This window comes from Podarcis tiliguerta, assembly GCF_965153285.1.
Source record: "Podarcis tiliguerta genome assembly, chromosome: 8".
NCBI lineage: Eukaryota > Metazoa > Chordata > Lepidosauria > Squamata > Lacertidae > Podarcis > Podarcis tiliguerta.
Genome location: NC_139541.1, coordinates 892748 through 916569, shown reverse-complemented (window position 1 = coordinate 916569; position 23822 = coordinate 892748). Strand labels below are relative to the sequence as shown.

General features: G+C 52.8%; 1 protein-coding gene across 25 annotated transcripts in view; it reads left to right on the top strand.

Annotated features, from left to right (window-relative positions):
- Window positions 1–23590, top strand: part of ANK1 (ankyrin 1) — a 174027-nt gene extending 150437 nt beyond the window's left edge. For 11 of the 25 annotated variants that reach the window (XM_083456591.1, XM_083456574.1, XM_083456593.1 and 8 more), the window contains 7 exons: window positions 288–434; window positions 7257–7646; window positions 7742–7814; window positions 9457–9706; window positions 12486–12569; window positions 15497–15664; window positions 21513–23590. In XM_083456591.1, the coding sequence (XP_083312717.1) occupies window positions 288–434; window positions 7257–7646; window positions 7742–7814; window positions 9457–9706; window positions 12486–12569; window positions 15497–15664; window positions 21513–21539 (1139 nt within the window). In that variant the 3' untranslated portion in view covers window positions 21540–23590. Of the gene's footprint in view, window positions 1–287; window positions 435–7256; window positions 7647–7741; window positions 7815–9456; window positions 9707–11536; window positions 12187–12485; window positions 12570–15496; window positions 15665–15951; window positions 16090–21512 lie in introns of those variants that run through there. The other 14 variants (XM_083456582.1, XM_083456579.1, XM_083456578.1 and 11 more) reach the window with 5 other exon arrangements.
- The last annotated feature ends 232 nt before the right edge of the window (window positions 23591–23822 follow it).

The window sequence follows — 23822 nt, the reverse complement described above, 5'->3', positions numbered from 1 at the left end:
TGAAATCAATTGCAAAATGGTGTAAAAAGCAAATAACTGAGGAACGAACGACTGTAATTTATTTATTTTTTACTTTTTGTGCTGTCTTCAATATCTAATGATCATTTTTGTTATACAATTTTCAATTAATAAAGCATGGGGGGAGGGGAGAAAAGAAGAAGAAGAAGCAGCCTGCAGGGGCTGGACAACCTGTTCCTGCTGCATTCCATGACAGACGGTTGCAAAAATGAATCCCCTGCTGCTGTCACGTCTGGCTGTTATGTCTCCTTCCTCTTCTCCTTTGGCAGTGGAAAACCTGTACACGGCTCTGCGCAACATAGACCGCAGTGAGATCATCAACATGCTGGAAGGCTCCTCCCGGCAAAGTCGTAGCCTGAAGGGAGACAAACGCTACTCCAATCGGGATTACTCCCTGTCGCCCTCCCAGATGAATGGTGAGTGCTGGCCCAGATCCTTGCCTGGTGTCTCTTGTGAACCCGGAGTCATGTGCCCAGGCTAGGCTTGCGCAGGTCTTTTCAGTGTGACTGCCCCTCCCTCCCCCTCCCTCTGGATTTCTGCTGCCCCCTTCAGCCCATTTTGTGGTCCCTGAGATCAACCAGCTACCTGCCTGCTAAAAACCAATCCTGGCTGGCAGCTTCCTTCCCCTTTGGCCTCAGCTAGAACCAGCCAACTCTAAGCTCACATCCTGGTGGGGTGGAATAAATGCACAGACCCCCAGGGAATGCCGTGGGGGGATCAGGTGCTGGGGCACGCTGGGTGGCTTTGGGCAAGGGAGGCAAGAGCATAGCTGGGGGGCCAGCGAGGGCCACAGCCAGGTGTTAAAGAACAGTTGGGAGTGAGGACACATCCACATTTCCACTGGTCTCCTAGTTTTCAGTTTGCCCCACCTCTTTCCTTGGGAAAACCCACTCTTTATCACTGAAGCAGAACAAACACCCATCCATGGGAAACCCATTCAGTGAGGAGGAGGAGCTTTTCCTGGGGGGAAGCAGCGAGACAAGCGGAAGGGTGGAGGAGCCCAGGGTCCTGGAGTCCAAGGGGCAAAGTGGCTGTGGTGCCATGTGCCCCGCTGCATACAGAGGGCGCTGGGGGTCCATAAAGTGAATAGCGGGGGGGGGGGGGATCCAGACTGGGAGCCTGGCATTAGGAAGCGGCTTTTGCAGAAAGATAGGCGGTAGGAATGCAGACTTGTGGCGATGCAGGGGGGACCTTCTGTGGTGCACAGAGATAGGAAAACCTGCGTAGATCCAGAGAGAGGCTGCCCTGAGAGAGGGAATCTGAGGTTGGTGCCGAGAGAGAAAGAGGCCCTGCAATGGTGGAGCTCAAATGGCCTCTAGGGATCAGGCCTTGGGTTGGCACAAGGTGTGCCTGGAGACGGGTGCAGAGAGGTTCTGGGCTTTGAAGCCTGGACCCTGGGCTCCAGCTATCAGTTAGACGCATTGCGCATCAGGAGGAGGGTGTGGGCTGGTGTGGCTTAGTGGGCCCTGGGAGCCAGATCAGCAGCCAACCCTGTGGTCAAGAGTGCTGCGCACGGGGGTTCAGAGGTGTGCACGCTCATTCCCTGCCCCCCTCCCCATCCCAGTTCAATCTGCGTGCTTCCACATGCTATCAGCCTGAGTTGGCTGGCCAGTTGGCGCCTATCCTGACCGTTGTCCTCCGTCCTGGTCCTGACCTCTCTCCTCTTCCTCCTTTTTCTCCTCCACTGCCTGTCTCCACTGTTTCTCTCTCTTTCTCTCTCTCTCATTTGACCTGAGCCGTCCGTCCGAGAGCTTTTGCCCTGCTGATGAATGCATGCTGTGCCTGGCCGGACCTGGCAGCCATGCCAGGCTGAATGTTGCCACTTTGCCCTTTGCTGCTGCCCGCCCTCCCTTCCTGGCTTCCCTTCCTTGCCCAACGGCTGCCAGCAGAGCCTGGGGAAATGGGAAGGGCTTCCCTTCAGCCTGCTGATCCCAAAGCCCCCCTGGGCCGCTTGACTCTCCCAAAGGTCAACCCCCCACCCCACCCCCGCACGGCTGAGCAGGCAAAGTCCAGCCGCAGCAACTGTGGAAAAGCTGCATGGAGCAAGAGTGCCCCTCACACACATGGCACGCCTGCAGGAGGCCTTTGCTCCCCTGATTCCCCTGCCCTTCCCGTTGCTCTTTATCCATAATGACACAGCACTATCAATAAGCGACATGGTGCTTTATAGAGCTTCGCTAATAAATAGGTCTTGGTCCCCAAGGAACTTGCAGCCTAAATGTCAATAGTGGGGGAGGCAAAGAAGAGAACGGGGTGGGAGATCAGTCTGGCAAGGAGTGAACATGAGCAGATTAAAGCTGCAAGGGCTCTTCAGAATCCAAAAACTCACCTTTCCTATGAAGCCTCAGAGTAAGCCCTTTAATCCTCATGCCCAACTGTAGCCAGGTGTAAGTAAGGGGGGCTACAAATGCTCTCCAGCATCCCTGGTTCTCCTTGACTCCTCCCTTCCCTGCTGAGATACACTGAGGTGCGTCTCACACTTTCCCCAGGCTTCTTGCCAGCTGCTGTGGCCCAGATGCCCACTGCGGGTGCCTCTGTCCCTCTTGCAAAATTGCAGCAGGTGGGTGGTTCATTCCTTGGCTGCCTGAAATCTGGTGGGGGCATCTGGGAGCAGCAGCTGCCCAAGGGCTGCCCAAGGTCAAGAGCAGCTGTAGGGAGCCAGTGGAAACTCTGGGTGCATTGTACTAGGATATGCATTTCTTGCACATTCCTTGGTTGGAGAACAGCCTTGGTAAATAAGAGAGGTGTCCATTTCAGAGAATGCTTCTGTCTCCATTCCCATATTGTTTTGGAAATGGAATTTCTCCTCATCCTTCGTGGGTTTTGTGCACTGTGTGATTTTGGAGCAAACCTTGCCATTTTGGCTCAGCGAACCCATGCATGCTTAAGATGAAACTGCAGAGGCACCAGCTTCCAAAGGAGAAGAGGGGGCAACATAATGCGGTGCATGATGTCGCACGTGTGACATCAGGACATCGGAGGAGCCGGGGTGGAGCCAAGTGCGGCAGCACCTTCAATGGCCACCGGCCAGGGGCTGCTTCCTAGCTCCTTCCCCTCCACTGCAGGACGAGGAGTTGGCCACTGAAGCCTCACCGTCTGTAGCCTCCTCTGCCACTTTGGAACATAGGGGAAACCCCTCCCAAAAAACATTGGGGGGCCCAAAAGGGCTTGGCCCCTAGGAGATGGGGTCCTTTTCACAGACCAAGCTGCCCATGTACTTTTGTACTTCTGAGGTGGCCCAAGAGCTCTTTCTTCCCTTCAACCCTTTAAATGCTTTGAGCTGGAGAAGGGAGCATGTCAGTGCCCGCTGGGTGCAAATGAGCCAGCAGAAGGCCGGCACGTTGTATTTATTTACTCCATAAAATGGATGTACCACTGGGTTTTAAGGGGGGGGGGGACTTAAAGCAGTTTTTTAAAAAAGCAATTCAATTTTAAATAGAAACAGTTTAAAACAGGTATCATTAGAAATTATTCAAAATCATTAAAATCATTCAAAAGATGATTAAAATCAACAGTAGCTAAAAATGCAGCTTCTACAGGTCTGGACAGGGTTGCAGAAGCAGAAAGGTTTTTAGCAGGCGCTGAAAATAATATGGCAAAAGTGTCTGCCTGATGTCAATAGGCAGGGACTTCCAAAGTCTGGATGCTGCCAGATCAAAATATAGATTTCTTATGAATGCTGGACAGTGTGACTCCGTTTGATGCCTGAACAGGAAAATTCAAATCATCAAATTGTAGAGTTGGAAGGGACCACAAGGGTCATCTAGTCTAACCCCCTGCAATGCAGGGATCTTTTGCCCAACGTAGAGCTCAAACCATGACCCCAAGTTTAAGATGGAGCCATCCATGACACCCACCTCCAGGCACACATATTTAAGGCACATGGGGCACAACGTACTGGGAATTTCCCTGCCGCATGCCCCATAGGAGCTGTGCCCCACAGATCCAGTTGCCTCCCCCTCTGCCACCTTTTGCAGCGCTGAGTGACAGCAGGACCCCAAAAGAACAGCACCAAAAGTACTGTGGCAAAGAGGACTCTAGCCCACGGAAGTCTAGAAGAGCCCATGTGGTGTTCTGCAGCTACTTCAGCACACCTTAATTAAGGGGGGAGTCTTTAAAATCCCCAAAACTCTTCGTTGGCTTTGGGCTTTGGGCTACAGTGGAACATGTGAGCCAAAGCACCCTGTTTTCGGAGCTGGTAACTTTGCACTTGGGGACCTGATCCCGGAAGCCTCTCCTGTCTGTGCACTTATGTTCAGAGCCATAGGCAACCTGGCTTAGCAGCACTCGTCCCGCCGAGTCCTTCTTCTTTCCGAGTGCAAAGTGTGGGTTGGAGCAAGGCTCTGCCCTTTGGCTGAGCCTTGAGCCTTCTTGGGAACATGTGGGAGAGTCGCTCTCCTCCACACCAAATTCCCAGAGAGAGAGAGGCATTGCAGGTGAAGCTGCTTTGAACCAACAGCAAAGGGGTAAGAGTATAATTATAGTACCTGAGATCTTCAGGGAATGCTTTTGAGTTGCTTAGATTCTTTACAGCCATTCTCCCCAATACCTGAAGTACAAGACTAGTTGCAGCTACTCAGTGTTGAGAGAAGTTCCTTTTGCATATGGTCAGAGGCATATTTTCTCTACCTTTGAGCCCCAGTCTCAAAAACCTGGTTCCCTCTCTGGCTTAAATGACAGTCATTTTGAAGAGAAATGAAAGTGAGGTTTGAAAGAGACTCTGCTTCCCACAGCATTTACACACATTTTATTTTGTCTGGCTGCTGCCTCTGATCAAACAGGTATTTAAACAATACCCAAACACTCATGTGGAGCTAAGTCAGTTAGTGGCATATTTGTTCCACAGGGCTTGACTGTTAAACCAGGCTGAGAACTGTAGCACTGAGAGGGGAAGATGACCCTCTAATAACTCTCGGCTCCTTTAGCAGACTACAGCTCCCAGAATTATTTGAAGGAAGCCATGGCTGTTTAATGTGGTTGGTATCATAGTGCTTTCATAGAATCATGGAATCGTAGAGTTGGAAGGGACCCTGGGGGTCATCTAGTTCAACCGCCTGCAATGCAGGGATCTCAGCTAAAGCATCCATGCCAGATGGCCATCCAGCCTCTGCTTAAAAACCTCCAAGGAAGGAGAGCCCGCAACCTTCCGAGGGAGGCCGTTCCACTCTTGAACAGCTCTTGCTGTCAGAAAGTTCCTCCTGGAGTTTAGTTGGGATCTCCTTTCTTCTAACTTGAAGCCATAGGTTTGAGTCCTACCCTCCAGAGCGGGAGAAAACAAGCTTTCAGTGTATGGTATGAATGTGGCCTTAGTTGCACAACAGTTGCAATTTGTGGCACAGCAGGCTTCAGCTAGTGCAACTGTTGTCTTGAGTTCCTGTGTTGTGCAATATTAAAACTGACTCTTCTGCTTGTGCAAGAGACCTTGTGCTGGTGGACAGAGGTCACTGGATAGAACCCTCAGTTTCCAGATGTAGGAGTGGGATAAATGTGTTCTCTTCTTTCAAATCACCTCCAACTCCCCCAAAGGGCAATTGTCAGTCTTCAGCTGTCTCTTCATACCCAAGGCCAAGATGGTCTCTCTCTCATTCCATGTAGCCCAGCTTATTAAACTGGGTTTGGACAGCAGCTTTCTCTGCATTTGAGGGGAGGGAGTTAGCATAGGGCTAGGGCTGCCATATTTCAAACAGTGAAAAGGTTTTAGCTTTTCTCTCTTTTTTTGAACATCGGCAAAAATGGCACTGCTGGCATGGTCTGCCATACGTCTGGATTTTCCAGGACGTTTTACTGATTTCCACCCACACACTGTAGCCGATGGCACACCATGGGACTCTCTCACACATTCCATTCTCCAGGATCTTGGCACCACTCCCTCACTTGGTTTAATAGTAGGGCCGGCCCTGATTTCATCTGCCTTATAGGGCGAGGCCAGTTCTTTGAAGCTGTGGGTTCTTGGAAAGGAGTGAGGGCCTCCCTTCACTTTCTGTGATCAGGAGAGAATCAAAAACCAAATGAAAGAAAACAGCTTTCAGTGAAACAAAACATATAGATAATCCCTAAGTCTTTAATATTAAAATGAAATTTTTTAGTAGACCAGCACATTTCTTTGCTTTGGAGAGTGACAGAAAGTGAAAGCAGTTCAAAAAATGAACGAAAGATTGTTTTCTATTTCATTGTTGCCTCTCATTTATAAAGGCAATCAATATGTTTGATATATATAAAATAGGAGGGCATGTTGAGGTGCTACATTCTGGACTCTTTATGTTACTATTAAAGACTTGAAGGGAGTTTTCGTACATAAGGCATCAAGGTTTGATGTTTATTGTGTTTTTAATATCCCATTGGAAGTCGCCCAGAGTGGCTGGGGAGGCCTGGCCAGATGGGCAGGGTTTAAGTAATAAAATATTATTATATTATCATTACAAGGTGTTTTGTCTTGTTTTGTTTCTAACTTCTGCTGAAATAGAATTTATAATGCAATTGCACAAAAAGGCTTGTTTGAGTTACAAGTCCCTCTCCTGATCTTCATGTTTGATACTGATGACTAATCAGTCATTTGCAAAAACTGAGCGAAGGAGAGAGAAAGGCATCAGTGCTCCTTGAGCCTTATGTACGGTCGTGCTTGGCTTGGTGACATTTGTTTCCTGATCAGGTTTTCTTTTTAACACTCCCCACTGCCCCATCTCCGCTCTCCTTTACGCCTGACAAGGGACCCTGCATTATTCTCTGGGAAACCAGTGCTAGGGGGACACCCAGGAGGCAGCTGAGGGCAAGGGCTCCAGGGCCCACCAGAAACACGGCACGGCGCAGGGCAGGGCAGGGAACCTTTGGCCTGCCCAGCAAAGCTGGACTCCAACTCCCATCAATCCCAGCCAACATCATGGCCAGAAGTCCAGGACGATGGGAGCTGTAGCTCAGCAACATCTGGGAGGCTACAGGTTAGCTGCCCTGGCATCGGTAAAGACACGGGGCCTTCGCTTCCCGTTTCCATTTGAAATCTGCCATTTGGGTGGCAGCCCATCTTTGGGGGCGCTCTCTCCACCTGCCCACCCCCATGGTTTAGCTGGCTTTGCTCACCGCCCCAATGGCTGCGTTCTCTTGGACCGATGCGTGTTGGGATGGAGACCTTTTGGTGCACAAAGTGTGCACACCCCCCCCGCGTGCCCCGCCGGCTAGAGGTTGCGTGTCCTGCCCTGCGCCCTGCAGCACCTTAGCCTGTCGCCCTCTGTCTGCCCATGCAGGTTATGCTTCGCTGCAGGACGAGCTGCTCTCCCCCGCCTCCCTGCATTACTCACTGCCTTCCCCGCTGCGCGCTGACCAGTACTGGAGCGAGGTGGCCGTCATGGATGCCATCCCCATGGCCGCCAGCGAGCAGGACGCCCTCATGGAGATGTCCGACATGCAGGTGTGGTCCTCGGGGCTGACGCCCTCGCTGGTGACTGCCGAAGACTCCTCGCTGGAGTGCAGCAAGGCCGAGGACTCGGACGCCACGAGCGAAGGCCGGTTCCCGGGGCAGCTCCTGGAGGACGCGCATGGCCCCGACCCGCTGGGCTCCATGGACCTGGTGGAGGACGACACAGTGGACTCAGACGCCATGAATGGCCTGATGGACATGCTAGAGCAGGAGGAAGGTCAGAGGTCAGAGGGGAGGAGGCCAGACGGCGAGCGCCAGGGGGGCCTCTGGGCGGGAAGCCGGGTTCCCACAGTAAAGTCTCTCTCGTTTCAGGCCAGCAGAGGGTGCAGGCCCGCATCACCGAGTCGCCTACTGTCAGTCGGGTCATCGACAAGGGCAAAGAGAGGTAATGCACTCCCCCCACGCCAGCCATGGGGAATGTCCCGTGTGAGTCTCTGGAGGCAGCAGCAGGATGGATGGCAGCCAACAGACTGAGGTTGAACGTTTCTGGGGGACGGGGCAGGCTGGTGTGGGGGACTCCATGGTCCTAAATGGGGTAACTGTGCCCCTGAAGGATCAAGTGCGCATTCTGACAGTCATTTTGGACTCACAGCTGTCCATGGAGGTGCAGGTCTATTCTGTGTCCAGGGCAGCTGTCTGCCAGCTCCATCTGGTATGCAGGCTGAGATCCTACATGCCCACAGACTGTCACCAGAGTGGTTCATTCTCTGGCTATCTCCCACTTAGACTACTGCAATGCACTCTACATGGGGCTACCTTTGAAGGTGACTCAGAAGCTACAACTAATCCAGAATGTGGCAGCTAAACTGGTGACTGGGAGTTGCCATCGGGACCATATAACAGTGGTCCTAAAGGAGCTATACTGGCTCCCAGTATGTTTCTCAGCACAGTTCAAACTGTTGGTGCTGACCTTTAAAGCCCTAAACAGCCTTGGCCCTGTATACCTGCAGGAGCATTTCCACCCCCTTCACTCAGGCCGGACACACTGAGGTCCAGCCCTGAGGGCCTTCTGGCAGTTCTCCCATTGCGAGAAATGAGGTTACAGAGAACCAGGCAGAGGGCCTTCTCGGTAGTGGCGCCTGCCCTGTAGAACAGCCTCCCTTCAGATGTCATGGAGATAAACAACTATTTGACTTTTAGAAGACATCTGAAAGCAGCCCTGTATTGGCGGTATTTTTAATGATTGTTGTTTAATTATGCTTTTTTATGTGTTGGAAGCTGTTCAGAGTGGCTGGGGCAACCCTGTCACATGGGCTGGATACAAATAATAAATGTATTGTTTTTATTATTTTCTTGTCTCTAGCTCAGTGTTGCATGCCTTGCATGTAGGTGACCCTAGGTTCAATTACCTGTATCTCCCCTCAAAACACACCTCACCTGACACAGGAAAGGCCTGGAGATCTGCTGCCAGTCAGAGGAGACCAGAGGCTGTTAGATCCATGGGCACCACTGGATTTTTGAACTTTATTCTGGGTGCCAACCCATCTGGTCACTCCTTTGCTAACGGGAACCCATTGGGTGCCAGCTGAAATCTCCAGGCTACTTTGAAAGGCCCCCTGCATAGAGAGCATTGCAGCAGTCACTCCAAGCAAGGGGTTACTAGGATATGAGAGACAGGAGTCACCCCTCTGTTCTGCAGATTATTTGTCCTTTACTGGGTGTGTGCATTGGGGGGCAGGCTCAGGAATGGGGTCCATTCTGCAGTTAAATGTGGCCTGTGGTGCTGGGCATCGCTGTCTGCGTAGACAGTGCTGCACCAGGTGGACCAATCAAAGCGCAGGGTTTGTTTGGAGTGAATCACACAGTCTTTGATTTTTAGGTGTTAACTACAAACCCTGGTTGGGTGTATCAGTTACTCAGTTTGGGTGGATAGTACAAAGTGTGGGGTTCACAGTACAGTTTAGGGATGATCCCATAAAGCTGTCTTGGCTCCGTATGAGGCAGCCCTGTGCTTCGCCTCCCTTGGCTTGCCTGCATTTCCACGTGAGCCGAGCTGGTGAGCCTGTGCTTCTCTCCTTGCTCCCTAGGCTGGGCAACTGGGCCGTGGAGAGCACCTTCATCTCCAGTCTGTCGGACCTGCCCAAGGGGGTGTCCTTGAGCCCCCCGGCGCTGCGGCAGTCGGTGCCCTACAGAGTGCGGGGCCGGGAGAGGGAGAGGCCGGATCACACCCGGATGGACTCCTCGGAGGAGAGGGAGTGGGGGCTCCAGCCTGGGAGGCGGCAGGGCCTGGCTAAGTGGCTGGAGGAAGCGGACAGCAGCATATTTGGACAAACACAGGTAGGAGAGTGCAACGTTCCCTCGCGATTCCCATCCAGACAAAGCAACCCCTGATCAGTCCGTGGAGGCAAAAGAATAAACAAAGTCAAGGCACTAGATAAGCATCGTGGGCGGGATTCACCAAAGGAGCTCCACCCTCACCAGCCCTGCGTAAGGACTTCCACTTGCACAACAGAAAATGGGCTGGGGGGGGGATGGGAGAACCCTCAGAACAACATGTGGAACAAGCATCACAGCATAAGATTAAATTTCACCTCATGTATATCTGTAGCACAGATATGAAAAGATTTTAAAGCTTTACAAACAAAACAAGGCTATACAAGAATATTTAAACTATATACACTGCTGAAATGCAGGCACTCTAGGGAATATTGCATCAGTGTATTCTGAAAGATCTATCTTTGCTGACGGAATGCATCGTTCAAATGCTGGTGGCACTGGAGCCATGAAATGTAAAGATACAACACGCCCAAAGCTTGATATCCTGAAGGTGAAGGCTGACTTAATGTATTCTTTTGCATCTTTCACAGTCCCCGTCCCCACCTACGAGCCCAAGCGCAGGGACCTAGAGCAAGGTGGGGAACGGAACAGGAAATAAGGAACTTGCCTTCTGCAGAGCCAGACTATGGATTCCCCAGCTCAGCATCGGCTTCTCTGGAAGGCAGCAGCTCTCCAGGGGGTTGCAAGCAGGGAGTCTCTCCCGCTCTACCTGGAGATGGTGGGGTGGAACCTGGGATTTCTGCAGGAGGCGTAGCCCTTTGTCTCTGTGTTCCCTTCCCTCCACACGTGGAAGGGAAGGGAAGGGTTTCAGCCGCCCTGAGCCCGGCCTTGGCTGGGGAGGGCGGGGTATAAATTATTATTATTATTATTATTATTATTATTATTATTATTTTAGGGAGGAGGATTTGCACATCCAAGGACTCACTGAGATGGACAGAAATAAGTGTGTGGGGGGGTTATTTTAAAAAAATCAAATTTGACACATCACTAAATCATTTTTAAAATGAAACAAACATTGTTGATAAGATTGCACCCATCAGGTGTGTCAAGCGGTGAGAGATTCCCCTGACAGGTACAGTATTTCACTGCACCCATTAAAACCATGCTGTCTCTTGGGGGGGGGGGGCAGCAGAGTAACACTGCAGTCTCCAGTTGTAGCAGGGAAGCCAAAAACCCGGCCTCCTTTCCTGGGTTGTTGTAAGAACTGGTCCAGCAAAGTAGCTCAATTCACGCATCCAACATGCTCTTCGTGCTTTAGCTCAGTATTTCTTACCCAGTGAAGCAGACGCATATCATTGCAGGCCCTTGGCTGGGTAGGTGGGTGGGGGACCAAGGCTGCAGAAATCTTCTGCCAAGATTTAGCTGTTGGGATCCAGAGAGAACTATTTCAGGGGGCTTCAGCATCACTTGAGTTGCCTGCCGACACTCTGCTGGGATGTTTGGCTTCCAATTTGTTTCACTTGTTGCTTCTTATTTGATATGGTAGTGATAGTTATTAGCTTTTGCCAGCAGCTTTGGGGGAGATGCCTTTGGCTAAAAAAAGGTGTGTGTGCGGGGGGGGGGTATGTCAGCTAAATGAGAAGGTTGCTCTGCTGACATTTGCACTCCTGTGCAGAAGAAGCTCATTTGCCCCCCCCCCTCTTGCTTGAGGGAGGGGGCTGGCCCAGCAGCCATGTTCAGCCTCTCCGCTCTATTTATATCCTGGCCAGCCGGCCTCTTCATTGCTTCCTAATTGGGTAGCGCCTGGTTCTCACCCAGAGCCAGGTATGGAGGGGCCAGAAATAGAACTGCCCAGGATGCCAGAGAACGGGGGGGGGGGGCTGCTGTGCAAGACATAGGTGCACAGCCCTCTCCTCGGTGGCTCAGGCAAAGCGTGCTTCTCAGCTCTTCATGCCCAGGGGCACCAGGAGACACCAGGCTGGATTGCAGGCTGGGGCAGGCCTCATGCCACCTCCTTGCCCTGTCTGGGCTTTGGCAGAACACTGGGTGACGTTGACAAGCTCTCTCTCTCCCCCCCCCCCCCGCTGCTGCATCTTTGTGGCCGAAGGAGGGGGCAGGGAGGGTTGGCCAGAGCCTCCAAACAGCTGGTCGGGGGAGGCTAAAATTACAGCAGCTTTCCTACCCAGCCCGGCCCCTACCCGCTTCCCAGTCGTGAGCCAGAGGCTGCTCCTGCCAGTAGCCTGGGCAGTGCCCTCGTGCCATGAGGGAAGGCCAGCGTTAGGCTCTGGGCTGGCTGGGGTGGGGCGGGAGGTGGCAGCGCCATGTGGGGCTTCCTGACCCAGCTGCTCATTAGCCTGGTGCTGCTTGGCTTCTTCCTGGTCAGCTGCCAGAACCTGCTGCACATTGCCCAGGGCTCCTTCCGCTTTATGCTGAAGCACATCCACCAGGAGCTGGACAAGGAGCTGGGCGAGAGCGAGGGGCTGAGTGATGACGAGGAGCCCGTCTCCACACGGGTGGTGCGCCGGCGAGTCATTGTCCAGGTAGCTGGCTGGAGGAGGCTTCCCCAAGACTGGCCGGGCCGGTGCCCACCCACCCGCCCTGGATGGCACTCAGGGACGCTGTGCCAGGCTTCACTCACTGGTAGTGCGGCGAAGGGCGCCAGGGACCAGGGCAGGGCATGGAGCGAGAGGAAGAGCGCTGGCTTTGCCCCAAGAGCTGACTTTCTTTGAACCCCCGTGGGGCTTTGAGAGGACGTCCGCTGCTCTGTGCCAGTTCTGGGAGGGTGAAGGACTTTGTGGTCCCATAGCAATCTTGCTCACTCTCCTTTCTGCTTTCCCAGGGGAATGAAGCGCTGGATATTCCAGGGGAACAAGTGACCGAGGAGCAATTTACAGATGAGCAGGGCAACATTGTCACAAAGAAGGTGAGTGGCCTGCCAGGGAGAGACGGAGGGCAGAGCAGGAGGCGCAGCTGGGCCAGTCGGCTCCCGGCTCCCCAGAAGCCCTTCCTCCCCCTCACGCTAGAATCCTGCTGGGCTCCTGCGCCTCCAGGCTCTTTTCCTTTGTGCCAGAGTTTTGCTCCTCACATTGCCTGCTTGCGTTCAGTGTGACACGCTTGGACTTTATCCCAGAGTGTGCTGGCAGGAACCCTGACAGATAGGCTGGGTTGTTTGAATAGGTCTCGCTATCAGTAGTTGAAGCAATTTCTGTCAGGACTACCCAGCCCAAGAGAGTTTGTGTTGGGGTTTTCTTTTGTGGGGGGTGGCTTCTAGTATGCGCATGCGGGGGGGGGGTGACCTTAGTTTGCTCTGTAGGATGCAGCTTGACTGACCTGCTTGAGTCATATTCTGACTCACGGTAGCTCAATTTTGAGGGTAAATTGGGGTGGATGTGGAAATAAGGTTGGGTGATGGAATTAGCCCGTGGGTCAATTCCTGATCGTGATTCTCCACCTGCTTCACTAGCAGCAGCTGATGATGATGATTGCAAAAGATCTAATTATAGGGGTCCTTATGTGTGTAAGAGAGAGAAGTTCTGGTCATCCAAAGGAATGTGTGTCGGGGCACTGAGATGAGATGGGAACTGTTCTGATCTTGCCAGTTTGACTTGGCTTCAGCCACGCTGGCCTTTGCTCCCTGCAAACCTTGTTGTGGGAATTTCATGCAGGAGCTGAATGAAGAGGGAGGTGAATGACCTGCCACAGCACTGGGTGGGAGAGTGAGCTTGTAGCTTTCTGCAAGGTCCTAAAAATACCAGTTGGTCTAAATCGGGCGCAGGGCCAGCACCAGGTGCTGGGAGGCAGGCAGAGGTCAATGCTGAGCGGGGAGAAGGAGAAGATATCTGAAGACGTGTGCATGCGCACGAAAGCTCATACAAATAACAAACTTAGTTGGTCTCTAAGGTGCTCTTGCTATTTTGTTTCGACTACGGCAGACCAACACGGCTACCTACCGATAACAGGGAGAAGGAGAAACCCAAAGGGTGTAGGACCTCTTTTGCTGAATTCCTCGCTCCCTTGTCTTGTGGGGAGGGTGGCCAGATGCAGAAGAGGGGAGGGCCTCCTGCGCCTTTGGGTGGGGCTGTGTCAGCCCGTGTCGCATGTCATGCCAGATACGCCTCCTGAGACTGACATTCCGTCCTCCAGGCAATTGTCTTCTTTTGCCACCTGGAGAGAGGGGAGATCGCATTGCGCAGTTCTTAGCAATGGTTATTATTATTATTATTATTATTATTAACTAAATTTGTATACCGCCCTGTACCCGCAGGTCTCAGGGCGGTTACAACATAAATGTGATTATGATGTTGAAGATGATTATTTAATACAGCACTATCAATGCACATTGCACTTTATTGAGTTGCAACAGCAGAAAGAAACGTTTCTGCCCAAAGGACTTTGCAATCTACTGTATTTTTCACTCTATAGGACGCACCGGATCATAGGACACACAGGACCCCAACGCACAGGGGGAGAACAGGAAAAAAACAATTCTCCCCCTCTCTGCTCAGCGCCCCTTCAGCGAAGTGGCAGGAGAAATGGAGCCCCTTCTGCTGCGCTCCGAAGGCTTGCGGATAGCTGCCTGAAGCCCCCGAAGCGCAGCGGGAGTTCCCTGCACTCCAGGGGCTTCAGTGAAAGCAACACGAAGCCTCCAGAGCACAGGGGGAGCTCTCCCTCTGCGCTTTGGAGGCTTCGCATTGCTATCGCTGAAGCCATGGAGCCTGCATTTGCTCCATAGGACGCACACACATTTCCCCTTAATTTTCGGAGGGGGGGAAGTGCATCCTATAGAGCAAAAAATATGGTAAGTCAGCCTTCCTCAACCCTGTGCCATCCAAACCTTTTGGACTCCCAACTGTCATCAGCCAGCACAGCCAATGGTCAGGGTTGTGGTTCAGAACATCTGGAGGGCACCAGGTTGGGGAAATCTGAGTGTAGCAGCTCATGCTGCCATCCTAGTTATCCTTCTTCCAACATTAAATCTCCCTCCACTCCGTGGGAATGACTCCCAGGCAAGGGCACAGAGAACTGCTGCCCCAGGGTCTGAGCTATGAACCAGGATGTCCCTAGGAAGTCAAATCTCTCCTTTCCCCCAAACTCAGCAGGTGATCTTAAGCAAATGGCTGGCTCCCACCTGGAGACCATATGCTGGCCTGCCTTATAGGGGCATCGTAAGGCAGCCTTCGCCAACCTGGTGCCCTCCAGATGTTTGCACTACAATTTCCAGCAGCCTCAGCCCGCAGGGATTGATGCATGCATGGACCAGAGCAGTTCATGCAGTCAGCCTCCTTTCTTTATTCTCAGAACAGCCTTGTGAGGTAGGTTAGGAAGAGAGAGAGAGGCTGGTCCAACATCACCCAATAAGGATTTGAGGCTGAGCAGATATATCTCCCTTGTCAGAGCCCAGCCTTCCTCGACCTGGTGCTCTCCAAATGTTTGGGACTACAACTCTCATTAGCCACAGCCATATCATACTGGAGCTGGTGGGAATTGTAGTCCTAGAGCACCAGGTTGAGGAAGGCAGCTGTACACATTCTTGCAAGATAATGTCTTTATGCCTTAGCTCACAGAGGGAAACATGATGCCCTCATGGTCTTTCGACATTCCAAAGGTGTCTGTGAGTGATGAATAGGTATTACTGCTATAAAATTAAATTTGGAGGTAGTGGAGTTTGTTTCATATGGGCAAATGGGGCCCTGCCCCACCATTTGAACAAGAGATCAAGGGCTGTGCCTCGCAGGAAGGCACTCCAGGCATCCGGGGCTGGAAGGGAGAGCGGGCAGGCTTCCGAGGGCTGGTGGGCATCACTTGAGGCAGCAGGAGACTGTCTAAAAGTGCTGCACTTAATTTTTGCAGATTATCCGGAAGGTGGTGCGGCGGCTGGAAACGGACGGGACAGGCGACGCACGGCAGCACGAAGAGGTGATTATGGAAGGCTCCCTGCAGGAGCCTTATGTGCTGGAAGCCCAGGCTGGCCGCTTCCTGGCCCATGCCCCTTGGCAGCAGGAGAGTGCAGGCAGCAAGGTACCCAAGCCCCACGGGCCTCCCAGCCCCAGGGCTCCAGCTGCGTCCTCCTCTCTGTCGTCTGTCCCCTGCTCTTTCTCTCCCCCCCCCCGCCCTTGCCTGGCACAGCAGGGCCCTCTGCTTCTGCCCATGCCAGGCACTTTGCTGCAGGAGTCCCCTGCCGCCATCTGACTCTCCTTCTCCTTGTGTCTCTCCGTCTGTCCGTCCGTCCGTCCGTCTGCCACCCCCCTCGTGGGTTTCTCTGTGACCGTTTGCCGCTTTCCTGTCTCTCGCTGCCGTTTGCCCAGGAGGAGGCTCAAGGGAGTGTCTCAAGATCGGAGCTTCTCGGGGGCAGGATGGGGGCTCAGATAGTGAAACGAGCCAGCCTGAAAAGGGGGAAGCAGTGACACCCCTCACCCCCCACCCCTCGAGTGGCCTCTTTGGAGGTAAACACCCCTTTGTTCTTACTAGCAGCTGGGGGGGGGGGCGGGGCGGTGGCCGTGTGTCAACTGTGGTAGGACCTAGCAGTTTCCCTTGGAGTCCCTCTCCTTTGCCTGTACAGTGGTACCTCGGTTTAAGAACAGTCTGATTTACGAACGATTTGGTTTACGAACTCCGCAAAACCGGAAATAGTGTCTTGGTTTGAGAACTTTACCTCGGTCTAAGAACGGAAGCCAAATGATGGCAGGTGGAAGGGCACCAGCGGCCTCATTCGGGAAAGCACGCCTTGGTTTAAGAACTGTTTTGGTATAAGAACAGACTTCTGGAACGGATTAAGTTCGTAAACTGAGGTAACACTGTATATTATTATTATTATTATTATTATTATTATTATTATTATTATTATTATTATTATTATTTCAACTTGTATCCCACCCTTCCAAAGGAGCCCAGGGCAACAAACACATTAACACTAATAACAAATTTCAAAGAATTATAAGCAGAGTTTTGTTTTGTTTTTAAAAAAGGCCTTTCAGCTATCAAATCCCTGGAATGTTTTTGCTTCCTCCGGAAAGTTAATGAGTTTCTGGGCCCAATTCCAAGTACTGGTACTGACTGATAAAGCCGTGCACAACTCAGGACCTCAACCCCTTAAGACCTGCCTCTTCCCATACAAACCAACCTGGACCCTGCGCTTGTCAGCCAAGACCCTCCTTCGTGTGCCCCTCCATGGGAGGCCCGGAGGGTGGCAACAAGAGAACGGGCCTTTTCTGCAGTGGCTCCCCATTTGTGGAAAGCTCTCCCCAGGGAGGCTTGCATGGCTTTAGGCACCAGGCAAACTCTTCTCCCAGGCCTTCAGCCATTAAACTGTTGCTGTGGGGGTTTTTTGTGATTGCTTTATTTTACTATTTTTATTATGCTATGTAAATTCTCTTTTTAAATGTTGTACACCACCCTGGGATCTTTGGATATAGGGCAGTATATAAATTGAAATAATAATAATAGGGACGCTGGTGGCGCTGTGGGTTAAATCACAGAGCCTAGAGCTTGCCGATCAGAAGGTTAGCGGTTCTAATCCCCGTGATGGGGTGAGCTCCCATTGCTTGGTCCCTGCTCCTGTCCACCTAGCAGTTTGAAAGCACAAAGTGCAAGTAGATAAATAGGTACCGCTCCGGCGGGAAGGTAAATGGCGTTTCCGTGCGCTGCTCTGGTTCACCAGAAGTGGCTTAGTCATGCTGGCCACATGACCTGGAAGCTGTACGCCAGCTGCCTCAGCCTATAGAGTGAGATGAGCACTGCAACCCCAGAGTCATCCATGACTGGACCTAATGGTCAGGGGTCCCTTTACCTTCACCTAATAATAATAATAATAATAATAATAATAATGGCTGCACTTCAGCAGGGAGCACATTCCGCAAATGGAAAACCACCACTAAGAAGGCCCTGTCTGTCCTGGGTCAGCACCAACCAGGCAGCCCCACCACCCCGGCCTCAGCTGCCAATTGTAGGACCTGAGATGGTTGATACTGACAAAGGTGCTCTGTTAGATCCTCAGACCCCAAGCCATTTAGGGCTTTATAGGCCAGTATAACACATTGATTGGCCCCACTGAGCTGCCCCACTTAGCAGCCCAGCAGCCACATTATGCACTGGCTACCACCTCAACGCCATCTTCAGGGGCAGCCCTGAACACATCCATCTAGGACTCCACAAGGGGCAGGCCCATCCTCTGTTCTGGACATGTGACGTGGGTGTTAAAATGGGAGTCTCAAAGCACCTTCAGGGCCTCTTGGGGGTCCACAGCTGCTCTGGTCCTCAAACAGTCCTACTAGCCTGCCATCTTTTAGTGCTGGTCTATTCAGAGGATAGCAGCTTGCATTTCCAAGCAAATGTTGCCTCTTAGCCTCTTCTGTCTAGCAAGCTGGTGGAGAAGGGGCAGAGTCATCTGTCTCTTCTGTGTCAGCCTGCACAGAATTCCTTATCATCCATGCTGGCCTTTGTTCGGCCACATCAGTCCCAGCAAGCATGGGCCATCGTCAGGAACAATGGGAGTTGTAGTCCAACAACATCTGGAGGGCACCAGCTTGACCCAATCTGACACAGCCCACATCGTGGGACTCCGACTCCCATCAGCCTCAGTGGCTGCCTGAGCCTTTTCTCTTTTAACCGGAGAGGCCAGTGATGGAACTTGGGACGGTTTGCATGCAAAGCATTTTCTCTAACATAAAAAGAGAGGAAGGGCTGCTGGATGAGGCCAGTGGCCCCTCTAGTTCAGCACCTGCGCCAGTGGGAAAGCCATTTACGCAGGATCTGAGCTCAAGAGCCCTCTCCCTTCCTGCCGTTTCCAGCACAGAATGCAGATCATTGCCTTAGAATCATAGAATTGAAGAGTTGGGAGGGACACCAAGGGACATCTAGTCCAACCCCCTGCATTTGTGGCTGGTGGTCACTGATAGCCCACCCCTTCATGAGTTTTCCCAATCCTCTTATCAAGCCATCCAAGTTGGTGGCCACCCCTGCCGCCTGTGGGAGGGAGCTCCACCATTCAGCTAAGCACTGTCTTAAAAATGACTTTTTTTGTCCATCCTAAATCTTCCAGCATTCAGCGTCATTGACTGCCCATGAGTTCTTGCACTGTGTGTGTGAGAGAGAAACTTCCATGCCATGCATAATTTTGTAAACTGCTATCCTGCCGCCCCTTCCTCGCCTTTTTCTCCTTAGCCTTCTCCCTTCCCGACACAAAGGAGCGCCTGCAAAGCGCTTCTGTGCTACTCTTGAGGGTCTGGTGGCACCAGGATCCTCATCCTGCTCTTCTGTCCGGAAGAGGTGGCATTCTTGAGAAAAGCAGGGGTGCCCTTCACTCTGTGCCCACAGAAGATTTGATTTTAGGGAGTGTCAGAGTAGAGAACAAGCCTCCCATAACAGATCCCTCCATGAACCCATTCTGGGTAAACCTCCTGGCTGGCCAGCCCAGAGCAGAGATTCGTGCCAAAATTCATACCATTTCAGCCAAGCCGCCCCCACCTGCCCTACGCCTAAGCTCATATATGACATCACATGGGATGACAGGTGAGAACCTCGCTCAGCCGAAAGCGAGTCTGCAGACACCACCAGTCAGTTGATTGGCGGATCCTGCAAAGGGCTGCAAGAGGAGCCTCACAAGAGCAGGCAATCAGCCTGGCAAAGGAGGAAGGACCAAAGGTCACCTGACCTCCCTTGGCAGGCAGCAGCCCTGCCCACCCGTCAATCTCCTTTTGGGGAAATCATGATCCAGTTCACCTGCCAGATCTAGTTCCTCTCCCTGATGTATGGGGGTGTATGTGTGTATATATATTTATAGAATCATAGAATAGTAGAGTTGGAAGGGACCCCAAGTGTCATCTAGTCCAACCCCTGCAAGGCAGGAGTCTCAACTAAAGCATCCATGACAATCTTACTGACTGTTCACAACTTGCCAAAGGTACAGCCTCTGTGTCGTCTAATAATAATAATAATAATAATAATAATAATAATAATAATAATAATAGTCAAGTTTGGCAGAGGTACATTTTTCCTACTCTGATGGGAGAAGCCATATCTGCCAAAGCTCCTTCCTTTATACAAGGGCTGAAAGTGTGAGCCTTCAGCCTTCATGCAATCTGGCAATCCTTGGAAGGGCCTGGTTAGCAACCTCTGTGGCAGGACTGGCCTGTGGCTCCTTCCAGTCTCTGATGCGACAGAAGCTACATCAGTTGAGCTTCTGCCTGCTGAACAGATCTGAAGGCTGCCAGGAGTGGGGGAGCAGCCCTTGGTTCCTGGGCCTTGCTTGGTTGGGAGAAGGGCAGTGCAAGAGGGGGAAATGTTCCCGAGGCGTGTAGCACTATAGCGAGAGAAGCTTCAGCCACCCAAATTCTCCCTTTCCACTTGCTTTTCAAGCTGCCAATCCTCCTAGATGTGTTTGGGAGTCGCTGTGCTCCCTGGGCCTGTCTGTGCCTGCTTGTGTCGCTGTCTCTCTGCCTTGTTCTCACAGCTGCTTCCTTCTGCCCTGCTGGGAGCCCAAAGTCTGTGCGCTTAAACAGGGCTTGTCCTGAGCAGCACAAGGCTTAGTTCTCGTCTGCCTCGGGGGGGGGGGGGGATAGGAACAGGAAGGCCTCCTCTTGCCTTGAGTGCTGTCGCCATCTTTCACTATAGAGTCATAGAGCCATAGAACTGAAGAGTTAGAAGGGTCCTCTAATCCAGCCCCCTGCAAAGGAAGAGAGAGCAGCTTTTGCATGCTCAGATGGCACTGCTCTCACCTGGAAAAACCTGAGTTTCTGCAGAGGTTGTTGGGCTACAGCTGACAACATCCCTGGCCACTGGCAATGTTCCATGAGGCTGGTAGCATAGGAGCCAACTCGTAGGGGGTGAGGTCCCTTCAGCCCCCGCCCCTGTAGAATATTAGAGGGGGCTGGACCCTCCCCAGGCTGGTAGGCATTGCCATTCAAATGGTGTGCATGCACTACATCTTGGGATTGATTATGCAGGACGGGGCTTCCCTGCACACACAGCCCACCTGCAATATTTTATTCCACTTGGCACCCTTGGCTGGTAGGAGCTGGACTCCCACAACATCTGGAGTGCCACAGGATATGCAGAAGTATAGGAAGCCTCCATGGAAAGTGCAGTGATCGTTAAGGACTAGAAACTTGGCATCCAGGAGCAGTTTCTCCTTTTTGCAGTTGTATGATAATAAGAAATGCCAGTGCATGAATTATAAGAGAGTAGGGAAACCCCTTAAGGAGGCCTTACCCTCTGACCAATTTTAGCCAAATTGTGCCCCCTGCTGGCGTTATTGTTACAATAGCTGGGAGGCTGGGCCCCAAGCCTGGAGTACTGAGCGTCCAAAGAGCTTTCCCTAAGTCAGACTGGCTCCTCTTCAGATTGATCAGATGCGTAGCTCAAATAAGAACTTCCAAACTTCATGTAAATTTGGCGACAAGGTGAGGGTATTTCTAGAAGGAATTAAAGTTTGCCTTTGCAGAAAACCTTCACGTTTGCCTTGAGCCTTGTTTTAGGCAAAATTTAGCAGAAACTTCACCTAAGGCCCCTCCTGTGAGCTGTGGCAATGGCAAGTTGGAGGCCTCCTTACGCTAGCATATTTCCCCCCTTGTGTTGAGCCAGCTTAACTGTCAGGATCCCCCTGCCCACCCACCCAAATCACCCTGGGAAGTGCTTTATTCAAGACCTTCAGTTACCATTCCCTGGAGAGAGTGGGAATGAGCCCTGACTCAGGTGGGTGTGCTGTGTTTGAAGTGCAGCGGCAGAGATCATTCTGTCTGCGCTGGAAAGGTTCCTTCTGTTTGCACTGAAATCCCCGAGCCCAGAGGAGGGACGGGCGGAGGTGCTTTGCTGGGGCCTGGGCATGTTTCTAACCCGAGCTTCCTGTCTCCTCTTCCTCTCTTTCCACCAGGGCTTCACCTCGACACCAATCCACTGACCTCCACCTCCCTCTTGTGCCCCCACGACGGCCAGGCGAGCGGAGCCACGAGCTCACTGGGGCAGAGCTGGCTCTCCATGACTCTTTAGGTTACATGGCATGATTTCCGTAAGAGACCTAACTTTACTGTCTTATTCGCATGACCGACCGACTGCAGACGCATGAGCTACAGTTCTTCCTCCTGACCTAAAGCCCGGACCGAGGAGGGGAAGCCGTGCGGGGGCGCCCGCTTCCCGGAGCCCTCTTCTTCTGACGCAGCAGGGAAGGAGTCAGCGGGATGGCACTCGGCGGCCCATCCACCCTCGCCCAGCCCTCCCTCGCCCAGCCTTCGGTCCAGGTCTGCAGGCCTAGGAGATGGGAAGCAGAGCAGGGCTGCCCAGGGGGAGAGAAACCCGCCCCCGGCTGTTCCTGCCCAGTTCGGGTGGAGAAGCGCGGCCTGGACAGTGGCTCAAACCTTGTGTATACAGTGCGAACAGATACCTACTATGCAAACACAAATAGGGACGTTCGGCAGGATGGCATTGGCGCGGCTCCCCGAGAAGCCTCCCCGGGCTGCCAGCCCACAGCGGGACGGAGGCAGGGAGTGCTAAGGATGGTGCCAGGCAGAGCAGATCTCCCAGGCTCATATCTCTCTCTCTTGCAAAGACACACACACACATTCGGGGGGCGGGGTGAGCGGTGGGTGGAAGAAGAGAGGGGGGAGGAAGGGCTAGTGCATGAGCCTCTGCCAGTCCACTTGTGCCAGGCCCACGGGCACCAAACCCTTGGGCTGGAAGAGCGCAGCGTCCTGCTTGCGTCCGATGCCCGGCTCCACCCAGCACAATCTGTTGCTCAGGAGAGGTGCAGAGCTGCGTTGCAACCTTACCTGCGCTTCTACACTAGGGAGGACCCGCAAAGGCCTCCCAACTCAGCACAGACGTGGCACCTGCCAAAGTTTCCTGGACCACTCCTAGCTGGGGAGTAGCTGAATCTCCCCCCCCCAACCCACTTACACACTCCCACACCAAGTCCCAGGATGAATAAAGGGAAGAGCAGTGCACTCTGGGCCTTTTTCCCCTGCCAGAGGATGCTCTACTGCCCCCTCCCTGCCCCTTGGTGCTTGGGGAATCCTCCCCCTCCCCATGACACTTCTTCCAGCCAAGCCAGAAGCCTGGGACTCCTTCCTTGAGCAAAAGGTCGATCCTTTTAGGAGGCATCTGCCCTGGGATTCCAAAGAGAGCGGGGGGGGGGGCCGAGTTGGTGGGGAGTTATGCTGGCTGGTTGCCATGTGACTCCCCCCCCCACTTCAGTCTTTGGACCCAGAAGAGATGACAAGGGGCACCTGCTTCCTGAGAAATGCACAAGTTCAGCTCTTTCCCCCAGGGACCCCCCTTCCAGGCCTTTGGTGCTGTTGCTGCCACCCCATATGCAGCTGCCCCGGGTCGTTGACCCCCCCCCCCAGCAATCTGGGGCTGGGCAAGCATGTGGGTCCCACTCTCATGCACAAGGGGCAGGGTGATGGGGCGAGGGAAGGGAAGCTGGGGAAAGACCCAAGAATGTGGTCCAGGCATCTCCACAGAAAGTCTCAAGAGCTGCCCCAGTGACTACCATGCAAAGTACACACAGCAACCCCCCCACCACCACCTACATGCAACATGTGCCCTGTATGCCCGCCCGCCCGCCCGCCCCAAATTGCTGACACAGCCTTTGCCATAGACTCTAGCGTGGGCCCCCCCCCAGGCTTTGGCCTCCTGTAGTGCGTAGGAAAATGAGCTGCGAACTGTGCCCCCCTCGCCTGCCTGCGGGGCGACGCTTTGCCCGCTGATTGCTAGTAGGAGCTGTAGGGGAGGGTGATGCCTAGAGAATGCTGCCGTCTGCACTCTAGATGCTTTTTAGAAGTTTATGAGATTACTTTTAGTTTCTTTTTTATTGTTATGGGAATTTTTGAGCCTTTTGGCTCCTCCTCCTCCCCTCCCTCTTCCTCCCCACCTCCATCCCTCACCCCTGATGTATAGACCATCCTCCCTTGTCCACCTGCTACCAGAATCCAAGTTAATAAAGAAACCAACACCTCTTTGTGCTGCCTCGGCTTCTGTCTCTTCTTCCTCTCGCTTGCTAAGAGGAGCGCCAGAAATCCAGCTCTGGCCTGAAGTCTCCTGCTTTGCCTGGCCCCCTCCAGGAGGCAGTTGGGGGGCTTGGATCGCCAGGGGGAGAGAACGCCTTCAATAAGAATAATAAAACAGCCAGAAGACTCTGCCTGCAGCTTGCATGCTTCAGCCCAACAGGAGCTGGCTTCAAATTATC